This window comes from Macaca fascicularis, chromosome 8 (genome assembly GCF_037993035.2).
Source record: "Macaca fascicularis isolate 582-1 chromosome 8, T2T-MFA8v1.1".
In the NCBI taxonomy this organism is placed as follows: domain Eukaryota; kingdom Metazoa; phylum Chordata; class Mammalia; order Primates; family Cercopithecidae; genus Macaca; species Macaca fascicularis.
The window spans coordinates 103,466,021-103,478,922 of NC_088382.1; the positions used below are offsets into that span (position 1 = coordinate 103,466,021).

The 12,902-nt window shown below is 39.2% G+C and overlaps 1 protein-coding gene across 5 annotated transcripts in view; it reads left to right on the forward strand.

The window, feature by feature from the left end:
- Nucleotides 1-2,712, forward strand: part of TMEM67 (transmembrane protein 67) — a 63,221-nt gene extending 60,509 nt beyond the window's left edge. For all 5 annotated transcript variants that reach the window (XR_012416526.1, XM_005563698.5, XM_073999087.1 and 2 more), the window contains 2 exons: nucleotides 344-486; nucleotides 1,434-2,712. Coding sequence is in view for 4 of the 5 variants with exons in the window: in XM_005563698.5 (XP_005563755.3) it covers nucleotides 344-486; nucleotides 1,434-1,514 (224 nt within the window). In the remaining variant the exon portion in view is untranslated. The remainder of the gene's footprint in view (nucleotides 1-343; nucleotides 487-1,433) is intronic.
- The last annotated feature ends 10,190 nt before the right edge of the window (nucleotides 2,713-12,902 follow it).

Consider the following 12,902-nt stretch of genomic DNA (forward strand, 5'->3'; position numbering starts at 1 on the left):
TTTAGCTTTTAGTTACATAAAGAAATAGAGAAAGGCTATTTATTAACTGGTCTTTGAAACTTACACTACTAGCAGTTACCAACCATTGGTCCTAATGTTAAAACTGCTTTATAGGAGGTGTTATGAGTTTTTTAACTAACCTCTTTTAGATGAGCAAATCTTAAAATTTTTGTTTATTTTTAATTTAATTATTTTGTTTATTTTTGTGTAAGCCATGAATTATTGTATATAGTATGTTTCTAATGTGCTATTTTTAAATATCCAGATTTTGTCACCAGAAATTTATCACAGACTTGTTCCTTTTTTAAATTTCTAATTTATATTTTCTAAACTTTTTTAATAGATGAAGGTTATTCTTTCAGCAGTGTCCTGTATTATGGAAATGAAGCTACCCTTCTTATTTTTGATCTGCTGTTCTTCTGTGTTGTGGATTTGGCTTGCCAAAATTTTATTTTAGCATCCTTCCTTACATATCTACAACAAGAGGTAAATTTTAAAAATTTTTCTACATTTCCCTTCATTTTCTTGAGAGAAATATGTTAGAAGTAGATATTTTCATAGCAGAGAGTAACAATGTCTACTTTTACTACAATTTTGTAAAGGTTTAGAATATGACTAACCCCACCAAAAGGAGGAATAACATTTCAAACAACTGTACTCTGTCCTTTAGGGTCAATGAAATACTGAGGTCTAGTGGAGGGCATCAGTTGCTTGATTATACATGGAAGAGGAATCCTATAGGAAGACATTTAACTACTAGTCTCCTAGATGCTACAAGTGAACAGTAATTAGAGTCCCATCCACCCTCTCCACCAGATGTTAAGTAACAAAAAAACAGGCACTGGAGAGCTAGCTCAGGGCTCAGCACCAAAGGGAAGCCCCCTTTAGCCTGCAGCTTTGACACCTCGTCTACCAGTGTAGATGAAAAGCAACTTTGTGTATGAGTGTGGACCCTGAAATAGAGATCTCAAGAAATGGCAAATCTGTTCTTGAAATGGTGTTATTATCAACTAAATATTCTCCACTATGTCAAAGAAGTATATATGAGTAAGATGCAATTTATTAGTCCTTGACAGTGATCTAGAATTGTGCAGAAATTCTCTCCCTAGCGAGTAGATTCTTTTGATGTTTCCTTAGTTTTAGACTTAGAAGAAAGTTGCCTTTCTAAATATTTTAAAATGTATCCCTGTGAACATGAGAGAATTTGTATTATTAATTCATAAGAATTTACTCTAAATGGGAACATACATTGCTTTGAAACTATGAACAAAATTATCATCTTGAAATAATTTTGTGTATCACCATGGGATTCAGATGCCTGATACATGAAAATAGTTGAGAGAATTAGCTAATTTAATCTAGATGTTTTAACTGATGTGCATATTTAATTTTGTTTATATTTCTTTTCATTCTGAATTATTTTAATTTTCCAGATTTTTAGATATATCCGTAATACAGTAGGACAAAAGAATTTGGTGTCCAAAACATTGGTGGATCAAAGATTTTTGATTTAACTTCCTGAATAAATAACTTAAAGACTCAGTATAATCATGGCCAAAAAAATGTCATGATATCAGGTTAGTTTGCCATATTTTAGAAACTTTTAATGCAAACTATTCTGTTTTTGTTTTTTATTTGCAGAAAGATTTATTTTTATAACTTGGAATATATAATGTGATAAAACAGAAAATATTGTTTTCCCATTGTGTGTGGTATTTAATGCAGTAAATAATAAATTAACACTGACAGTGAGGCCAAAAAAAAATCTAAATGTTGCTTTCAGCATAATACTTTTTAATGATAATTAAAACAGTCCCCATCAATTTTCTCTGTGGATTATTTTATAAACTGACAGCTGCCTGAATTTTCTCACATTGACAAAGTAATTCGATTCCAAGTTTAAGACTAGTTTTCAGTTTGATATTTTCATGTTTTGTGTGCTTGTGGTTAAATAAATGTTGAAAGATATTTTCAAGTTTACTTAGAAATTTTAAATTGTATTATTGCTGATTCAATTTGCCTTATTCTAATTGCTTACCCTAGTTGGCAGTGGATTAATTCACTGTTGGATTGATATGCATCTCATGAAATGATACCTTTTCATTCCTTTGTATACCTGTATTAGGTCAGTATGCTCTTTCCATGCAATATATTTGCATTTCTAATATAGTTTACATTTATTAAGTTATCATATATGACATTTTTCCCAATATCATTTTTTATATTTTTTAATTACTTAATATTTTAAGAGTTATCTTTGCTTTTCAATTATGTTTAAAGATTGTAAATAGCAAACAGTAAGGCTGGGTGCTGTGGCTCACGCCTGTAATCCCAACACTTTGGAAGGCCAAGGCGGGTGGATCACTTCAAGTCAGGAGTTCAAGACCAGCCTGGCCAACATGGCAAAACCCCATATCTACAAAAAATACAAAAACTAGTTGGATGTGGTGGCCTGTAATCCCAGCTACTTGGGAGGCTGAGGAACAAGAATTGCTTGAAACCAGGAGGTGGAGGCTGCAGTGAGCCAGATAGCACCACTGCACTACAGCCTGGACGACAGAACAAGACCCTGTCTCAGAAAAAAACAAAAACAAAAAACTGTAAATGTATCGTTTCTCACTGCTTTCTATGTTAATGCTGTGTAAATACTTAAAATGGAATACTGTATAAATATTGTTTATATTTTCTCAGTTGAAAATATATACTAAAACATTTGGTGTTTCTGTTTTCTATTTCATTAATGTATATCTCACGGAGTAGCATTTAGGAATATAGCATTATTGGGGCAGAGGTCCCAGCCATTGCCAAAGTTGAATCTTTTACATTTCCCTGAATCTTGAGGATGACTGAAAAGGAAGTCTTTGAAAGTGCAGTTTCTGAAGGATCACAGTACAGGAATGCCTTTATAAAAGCTGCAGAGATAAATACATGTACCGGCATGGATTTTTAAAACCACTCAGTCAGAAACGTATGAAAGAAATTCAACCATCATTCAACATAGAAGAAGTTAATTTTAGTGCAAATGTTTTTAAGTATTAAATTTCACAATAAAGGATCAATTGGCTTACTTGCTGATAAATTAAAACAGAGAAAACATTTAAAATCATTCTAAATTAATTTTGTATGATATTTTTATTTTGGTTAGATGCATAAAAATGTGTTCAGATTTTCATACACTGTCGACTCCTTTGTTCACATTGTCACAATTTACATTTCCTGATCATGTGCATAATTATTCACTAGATTCATTACCCTTTGTCTATTTCTGTAGTACCCAATCACTGTACTTTGAATCTTATATCCCTGATTTTACTGATTTTCTAGAAACATTTGATGTCTCTTCATCATTTCATAATGAAACAAAACCTAGAGAGGTTCTTTATAAGCTGTTGTGTACTTTGTGTGCTCCTTAGAAATGTACAGGGCCCTAAAATACTTCTGTAGACCAGTGTCTCTGTTATGGGAGATTTGTAAATGCTTGCTTCTCTGGCATTGCTGTCCTAACTGCCTTTTCAGAAGGCTTTGCTGATTACCTACATTGAGGAACATTCAAAATGATCATTAACTCAGCACTTGCAAGCGTGAAGCATGTATCTTTTTTGTAAATAGTGACAAATAAAAGCTGAGGGGAAACAAATGTAAGTCAAGGAGCAGTGAGCAGTGCGGCTTAATGGAAAATCCTCCAAATTTAGCAACAGAACCTGGATTCAAATTAGAATTTTGCCCGTCACTTACAAACTTTGGTATCTTGAACAAAGTAATTTGCCATCATTGAGCTTCATTCTACATCTCTACAATGAAAATAATATTTTTTGCTTACCACTTATTGTAAGGCTTAGTTTCATGTGTGTGTGTGAGAGAGAGAGAGAGAGATGGGGTCTCCCTCTTGTCACCCAGGTTGGAATGCAGTGGCACGATTTTAGCCCACTGTAACCTCCACCTCCTAGGCTCAAGCAGTCCTCCACCTCAGCCTCCCAAGTAGCTGGAACAACAGGTGTGCGCCACCACACCCAGCTAATTTTTTGTGGATTTTTTGTAGAGACAAGGGTTCACCATGCTGCCCAGGCTGGTCTTGAACTCCTGATCAAGAGATTCACCCACCTCGGCCTCCAAAAGTGCTGGGATTACAGGTGTGAGCCACTACACCTGGCCAGGATTAGTTTCTTAAAATGTGATTTTAACGTTGAGTAAATACGAATGCTGGAATTTTTATTTTTAGTTCAAAATATCTGCCCCAAAGTATATTTTTATATTGCTAATAAATTAATAATATGATATTAAAACTCAGATTACTGATCTCAATAACTGACCAATGAAAATTCTGAGCCCACCTTCTTCCTCAGCCACCCCCAGCTCCCCCAGGAAGAGGCCCAGATAGAAGCCAGCGATACACGTAAAACATAAAAGGAGAAAACACCCCTGTGGGAGACACAGCTCATGACAGGGGGTGGGTGGAGAGAACAGGAAGAGTGTAGCAGTGTCTCTGGGAGGGAGAGTTTTTTTCATTTGCTCATTCATTCCAACCATGTTTCTACCTCTTCCCACTCCCAGCACCTCAGAAGGGTCTTATAATTAGCAGGAGAAACAGGTAAATTAACCAATAATGACAGCAATATGAAACGTGCTGCAGTTCCGTGGTGTGATGTAAGGAAAGCTCTTAACTGTACTTCTGGGTCATCAGGGCTTTGACCTCAGGGAAGCGGATTTGATCTAAGATTTTAAGATAAGCAAACAAACAAACAAACAAAAAAATGCAACCAAAGCATTTTTTGGTTTGTGGAACCAAAAAATGGAACAAAGCATGGAACAGTATGTGCTCAGAGACAAAGCAGCACATGGCAGTTTGGGGCACTACGGGCAGTTTGAATACAGAGTATATGTACTACTTATATTTTAAAAATTGTATAAGATGTTTTGTCATTTTAAGAAACTTCCCTTCTGGGGAGTGATTGCCCCTCCTGGGGGTCCCCAATTCTTCTAGACAGCAAAGGACTCAGGTGGGAGCATACCTTTGATATACGAACTATAGCCCTGAGCCACACCTCCTCTGTGGCCCTGAAACCCCAGGAGGCAATGTTCCTCTTCCTTAAATCATCCCAGGGCCAGGTAACAGGCAACTAGGGACTACCTCTGTAGTTTACAGCACACTGAAATTATTCCAACGAGTCGATCCCAAACTGTTGACCCCATCCTGCCTTACCATTTCCTCGGAAACTCCAGTAAGCGCCCAGGCTCTCCCCTGGCTCCTGGTGCTCCCGCCTCCTGACTGGCGCTTTCCCCTGTGGCTGTGCATGGTGTGCTGCGCCATCTGTTTCTAGGACCTGTGAGTGTAAGAAACTTTTTCCTGTCTCCCCTTGTCATTCCTCACTCATCACTACATAAAAGAACACAGAACAGTATGTTTGGAGGCTTTGGAGGGCGATGAGGTTGGAAAGGAAAACAGGAGTCACATCATTAAAGGTTTTTATGTTGGGCCACATCTCCATCACTTGCATGGAATGTTTAACCAAGTTGGAGATAAGTGCTCTTGCTCTCTGTTGCCTGGCTGCATGTTGTGGTTTGCAAGAAAATACACTGCCCCACTACCCATAAGAGAGGCACCAAGGGTAGTAGTTGAGAGCACAGACCCTGGAGCCAGACTGGTCTGTGTTCAAGTCCTGGCTGCATCACTTACTGGCTGGGCAATTTGAGCAAGTCATGATTAAATTTTCTCATCTGTAAAAGAGATAAATAGCACCTACCTCAAAGACGTATTGGGAAGATTAAATGAGTTATTGTGTACAGTGCTTAGAAAAGTGCCTGGCACGTAGTAAATGCTATGTGAATATAAGCTATGTAGTAGTAATAGTAGTAGTAGTGCCCATTAATATTTAGTGCAGAAAGAGAGACCCAGATTAGACCCACTAGAGACTACATTAAGACACTGTCTCCTTACTGAGTGTGCTAGAAGTGGCGGTAGACAAACTGCCTGCCACACAGTTGTCTGTGGGTTTTAAAAAATAACTGCTTCTGTTATTTTTATAATAATTATTGCTTCCATTGTAATTATTATCATTACAAGGAATACATGGCTGTGGCCCAAGGATAAATAAATAATCACAGATGATCAGTAGAATGAGGTCCAGGAAGAAGTCCACAGGTGTGTGGATATGTATATACACACATGACAAGGGTAGCATGCAGTGCAGCAAGGGAAAGGTGTTTATAGATGTGCCATTGAATATCCCAGTGGAAAAAACGCATGCCCCTATGTCATACTTACACAAAAATCACTTTCAGGTAGATGCTAAATCTAAATGTGAAAGGGTAAATGGTAAAGTTTCTAGAAGATAAAAGGGGAATATATTCATGACTTTCATGTAGGTCTTTTAGTTTTTTGTTTTGTTTTGAGACAGGGTCACTCTCTGTTGCCCAGGTTTGAGTGCAGTGGCACAATCATGGCTCACTGTAGACTTGACCTCCCAGGGTCAAACGATCCTTGCACCTCAGTCTCCAGAGTAGTTGGGATTACAGGCACATGCCTCCCTGCTTGGATAATTTTAAATTTTTTTGTAGAGACAGAGTCTCATTATGTTGCCCGGGCTGGACTCAGACTCCTGGCCTCAAGCGATCCTCCAGCCTCAGTCTCCCAAAGCACTAGGATTACACACCTGTGCGTGAGCCACTGCACCTAGCCTGCCAAAATTTCTTAAGATCCCAAAAAGGCTGGGCACGGTGGCTCATGCCTGTAATCCCAGCACCTTGGGAGGCCGAGGTGGGTGGATCACTTGATCTCAGGAGTTCAAGAGAACTTGGGCAACATGGTGAAACCCTGTCGGTACCAAAAATACAAAAACTTAGCCAGGCATGGTGGCGTGTGCCTGTAGTCCCAGCTACTCAGGAGGGAGGATCACTTGAGCCCAGGGATGTGGAGGTTGTAGTGAACCGAGATCGCATCACTGAACTCCAGCCTGGGTGACAGAGTGAGACCCTGTCTGTCTCAAAATAAGACCCAAAAAAGATGAACCATAAAATAAAAGATTTGTAAATTGGACTTTACAATTTGCGTTAAATTATACTTTTATAAATTTATATGTGTAAATTTGGAATTTACATTAAAATCAGGAACACTGTACATCAGAAGACCCCATTATAAGAATGAAAAGACAAACCTCGATATGAGAAAAACAAATTGCAAACAGATTGGACAAAGCACTCCTGTCCTGAATAAAGAACTCATCAAATCAATAAGGAAGACAGGCAACACAATAGAAAAATGAGCAAGACTTAAGCAGCCATCCCTCAAAAGAAGGTTTCCAAATGACCAATAAAGACCTGTGAAAAGTGCTCAACTTTGTTAGTCATAAGAAGGCAAAATAAAACCATGTGATACCACTACAAAACCAACAAAATGGCTGAAAGTTAAAAACTTAAAATCCCATGTATGGGCAAGAATGTGTGGAGCAGAAGAACTTTCATACCGTTTACTATGTAAAGTGAGGGGATTCGCGTTAATCTGTAACTTTTGGTTGGACTATCCTGAATCTTAAAGACAGGAAGACCTGAAGCCTTTGCAGTTTGTATTTAACCAAACCCATGGCTGACAGCAGATGGCAGCGGAGCGCACAGTAAGCTTTTCAGGACCGGGCTGGGGCCCTTCTGACTGTAGCTCACAGGTAGGTGTGCTCACAGGATGGCGGAAGCAAGAGGAACGCCATTCTCCCTGTCCTCCACTTCACTCTTTGTCCGCCTCCTAACTTCTGTCGTCTCTCCCTTTACTGCACCAGAGTGCTGGGCAGCTCAGATGACTACAGTGCATTCTAAATCTAGTGCTGAGTTTTTAAAACCCAGGTTAGGGAATTGAATGCTAAAATTAGAGATGATATACTTTCATCCATCTCCTAGGGAATAGGGTCACAAAACAGGTCATGCTTCAGAAAAAATTTAAGAACGAATTATCTAATGATTCGAGAATCTTCCTTCATTTTAATGAAATACATATTACATTAAAATCTCTTTAAAAATCAAACTCTTATCAAAAGTATATAACACCCTTTTTCTATATACAATGTCCCCAATGGGACACTAGGTGCTAAGGATTTGGAGGTAGATAAGACCTTGCCTTTACTTTTACAGAGCTTATAGTTAAACAGAAAAGACAGAACAACAAATTAATAAAAGCACAGTAAGTACTGTGTTCTTATCCTATTGCTGCTGTAACAAATTACCACAATTGAGTGACTTAAAGCAACATAAAAGTAGTATCTTACAATTCTGGGTGGCAGAAGTCTGAAATGGGTTTCACTGCACTGAAATCAACTTGTCGGCCTGGCTGGGTTTCTTCTGGAGGCTCTAAGGAAGACCCCCTCTTTGACTTGCGAGGACTTCTGTGATTACATTGGGCCCACTGGATAATTCAGGATAATTTTCCCATCTCAAGATCCTTAGCTTAATCACATTGGCGAAGTCCCCTTTGCTGTGTAAGGTAACATATTTATAGGCTCTGGGGATTAGGATATGGATTTTTTTTTTTTTTTGGTGGGTGGGTGGGGGTGTGTGAGGGCGTTATTTTGCCTACTATAGAGCACTATCCATCTGTAGGGTACAAGAACATAAAACTAGCATACTTATGATAGTTTGGGTAGTCTGGAAAGGCCTGTGGAGGGGATACTTTAACTGAGACAAAGCAAGAGCAGTAGCTAGCGAGGACTATAGGATGGTAATGAGTTTGAAATTTTCCAGATAGAAGGAACAGCATGTGCAAAGGCCCTGATATGGGGGTATCCTTGTCTACAGAGGGTCTAGATTGACCATTTGACAGAATTGACCGGATTCAAAAAGGGATTTATTTAGAGTTAAGAATATAGTTTCAAAGTAAGAAAAAAACTAAGTGCCTTATTCCGTTTAATTTCGGGTTTTCAGTCTTCCCCATTACAGCAAACAGAACAAGATTTTGTCTTTTTTTTTTAGCTAGCTGAATGTCGTTCAATCCACTGAACAGTTCTCATTTTTTGGAACCTCTCTCAAAGCCGTCATTACACACAGTTTCAAAGGATTGTTACCTAGAAGGGTGACAGACCAAGCTCAGAACACAAAGCCAAAGTCAGTGATCTAATCCTGTTTGGGAAAGGTCTGCTCCTTGCTGGGGTCAGCTATTATTCTGATCATGTTTTCATGTTGGCAGTTTTCTTTTGCAGCTGCTCTCATTGTGAGGAGTTAAGGGACAGCTGGTAGCAGACCAGGGCTTTAAAAAAAAGATTTTAAAATGAATCATAGAGCTCTTTTTCCTCTTATGTCACTTATTGAGCTTTGAAACTCAAGCCAGCTGATTGGAGATAATCGTGGCCAGTGTTTGCATGGTGCTTTGATTTTTGATATTTTAATAAGAATTTAGATGCCTTTCTATATATTTTTTTAGCTACTTTGTATCGCATGAGCACAACCATGCCAGCTGCCAGGGAGACTCATTAAATTGACATTTTAAATATTTCTGTAAATGACTAGAACACTTTAGCTTTAACTCCCAGAGAGTAAAAGGCTATAAGGTTTTACGCCCAAGAGTATCTGTCCTGTAATCTAAACAAAATGGAACTCCAAACCCATTCCTCTTATTCTGTCTGCTCTCCTTGGTTATAAAACTGCAGGAAGAGCCATCATTCAATTACTTTTTTTTTTTCTGTATGCTAAGGATAAAGAGGCACAGTAGAATTATAGCTAAGAGCAAAGACTTTGAATTCTGACAGGCCTGGCTTTGATTTCCCAACTTCTCTATTTCCTTTGCATATGATCATAAGCAAACTCTCCCACCTCTATGAGTCTCTTTTTTTGTTGTTGTTTTTGTTTGTTTGTTTGTTTGTTTTGAGATAGGGTCTCACTCTGTTGCCCAGGCTGGAGTGCAGTGGCACAATCTCAACTCCCTGCAACCTCCGCCTCCCAGGTTCAAGCAATTCTCCCACCTCAGCCTCTCGAGTAGCGGGGATTAACGGGCATGCGCCACCATACCCAGCTAATTTTTGTGTTTTTAATAGAGATGTGGTTTTACCATGTTGGCCAGGCTGGTCTCAAACTCCTGACCACAAATGATCCACCCACGTTGGCCTCCCACAGTGCTGGGATCATAGGCATGAGCCACCGCACCCAGCCTATGAGCCTCTTCTTTGTCTGTCAACCTGGATAATATCCGCTTCAAAAGGGTTGTCATAAGGATTGAGGGAGATAATAGAAGTACAGTTGTTAGCACAGTGCCTGGAATAGGTCAGCATACAATGAATACAGTACGTCATTTTGACTGAATTATTATTTTGACAGCCACAAAACAAATTCATGTGACACATTTACTTATTTGACCGCTTCTGTGGTATGCCTGAGGGGAGTATAGGTACAACATTCCAGAGAAGGAAAGCTGGTGCAAGGACAGTGCTCCAGAAAAAACAATAACAGTTTCAACTGACCACAGGCTCAATATGGAACAACACTGGGATGAGATTGTTAATGTAATTTAAGGCCACATTAATTGAGTGTCCAAAATAAAGGAGGAAATGGCCCTATTGGGTGCTATTCAAACCTTATTCATGGTATTGTTTCTGGTTCTGAACGTGTCTGGGTATCAGTACTTTGATAATTGGATTTTATTGGGAGGGTGGTGATCAGGATGGTGAAGGATGCTGAGATGCCCATGCATAATAGAAGGAACTGGAGAAAAAATGAACCAGAACCATGATGGTGTTCTTCAAATATTTGTCCCATAGAAGAAGGAGCTGATATCCATATAGCTCCCAGGTGCAGAACTAGGCTCAATGAATGAAAGCTATGAAATGGTGAATTTCGGCTCAAGAGGGAAGAATTTTTAGATAATTTAGAGCTGCTCAAATAATAGTGGCTTCCTGACATTTACATCCTTCTGCATATGCATTATGGAAATGAGACAGGGATGCTGAAAGGAGTTATCTCTCTTGAGGGAGGGATAGACCACATGGATTGCACCATCTTTTCCCAATTGACCATTTGGGTGTACACATAAAGCCTTCCCATACAAAATTACAACATCGAAGGAGGCTGCCTATTTGGCCTCCTGTGATGGTGAGCTCTGAGAACTGAAGTAAGAAACCTTAAAGCTAACTGCCTTACAGGCAGAATAACCGGATCATAATAGACTCATTTATATAGTTGTACTATCTTGGGAAGTATAACTTATTCCATAATGATGTGTTCAGTAAGTCATTAAGTAACAAGCATTGTTATTCAGGTCTTGAGGGACTCTGTAAGTAAGTGGGTTAGAAAAGAATCTGAAATGATGGGGATAAAGTGAAAGCTGTGTGACTCAATTCTTCTTCCTCCCAAAAGAAATGGGCTCCAAAGTTAGATATATATTTAATTGGGTAGTGGAAAGTACACTGAACTGGAAGTTCTAAAGTTTAGGTTTTAGTCTTATCTCTGTTGATAACTAGACCTTGGCTAAATCAGGTACACTTTCTAGGCTTCTGTTTCATTTATAAGTCCAATGATCTCTAAGTCTTCTTCTTTCTCTAATGTCATGATCTGCAATTGATAATGTTCTACATGTAAAATGCTGGATGAAGATGATTCATGTTCATTAGAGCCCACTTGTTCTTGGACATGTCATTTATCCTAAAATTTAGTTTTGTATATTTTTATTTTTATTTATTATTATTTTTTGAGATGGAGTATCGCTCTTGTCACCCAGGCTGGAGTGCAATGGCGCAATCTCAGCTCACTGCAACCTCTGCCTCCCAGGCTCAAGCGATTCTCCTGCCTCAGCCTCCCAAGTAGCTGAGATTACAGGTGCATGCCACCACACCCAGCTAATTTTTTGTATTTTTAGTAGAGACAAGGTTTCACCATATTGACCAGGCTGGTCTCAAACTCCTGACCTCAGGTATCCGCCCACCTCAGCCTCCCAGAGTGCTGGGATTATAGACATGAGCCACCATGCCCGGCCAGTTTTATATATTTTTAAATGGCAGATAATAATCTTGAGAAGGTGAGCATGGCAGAATTTATAAAAAGTACAGCAGTTTAAACTCAGACAACATATGCGAAAAAATTGTTATGACCTTGCCATTTAAACATGACTCATAGTATGAATTATGCTGCAGCAAAGCCCTGATTTATTACCTCAAAATAAATCAACCTGTAGGAGGATATTGATAGTTGCCTGTGGAATATCCATTCTCCCCTTCTTCATTTTATTTTATTTTAATTTTTAAAAAAGAGACAGAGTCTCACTCTGTCATCCAGGCTGGAGTGCAGTGGTGCAATCATAGCTCACTGCAGCTGCAGCCTACCAGGCTCAGCCTGGGCGGTTGGCAAGTGATCCTCCTGCCTCAGCCTCCTGAGTAGCTGGGACTACAGGCATGTGCCACCACGCCTGCCTAATTTTTGTATTTGTTCTTCTTTCTGTTTTTGTTTGTTTGTTTTGATATTTTTCGCCTAATTTTTTGCCTGCCTAATTTTTGTATTTTTTGTAGAGATGAGGATCCCACTGTGTGGCCCAGGCTGGTCTTGAACCCCTGTGCTCAAGCAATCTTCCCGCCTCAGCTCCCAAAGTGTTGAGATTACAGGCATGAGCCACAGTGCCTGGCTCCCCTTCTTCTTTTTTTTTTTTTTTTTTTTTTTTTACTATGGAACACTGGTTTCATTTGGGATGGAATCTTCTTAGTTTCCATTGTGGCTAAGAAGCCCTGTTTCATGGTGGCCAATGAGAGGCAAGGAGAAGTCTGCTGATGGGGCATCTGAGAAGGCTATTGATTTCCTCATAAAAAGGAATAAATGGCCGGGCACGGTGGTTCACGCCTGTAATCCCAGCACTTTGGGAGGCCGAGGAGGGCGGATCACGAGGTCAGGAGATCGAGACCATCTTGGCTAACACGGTGAAACCCCGTCTCTACTAAAAATACAAAAAA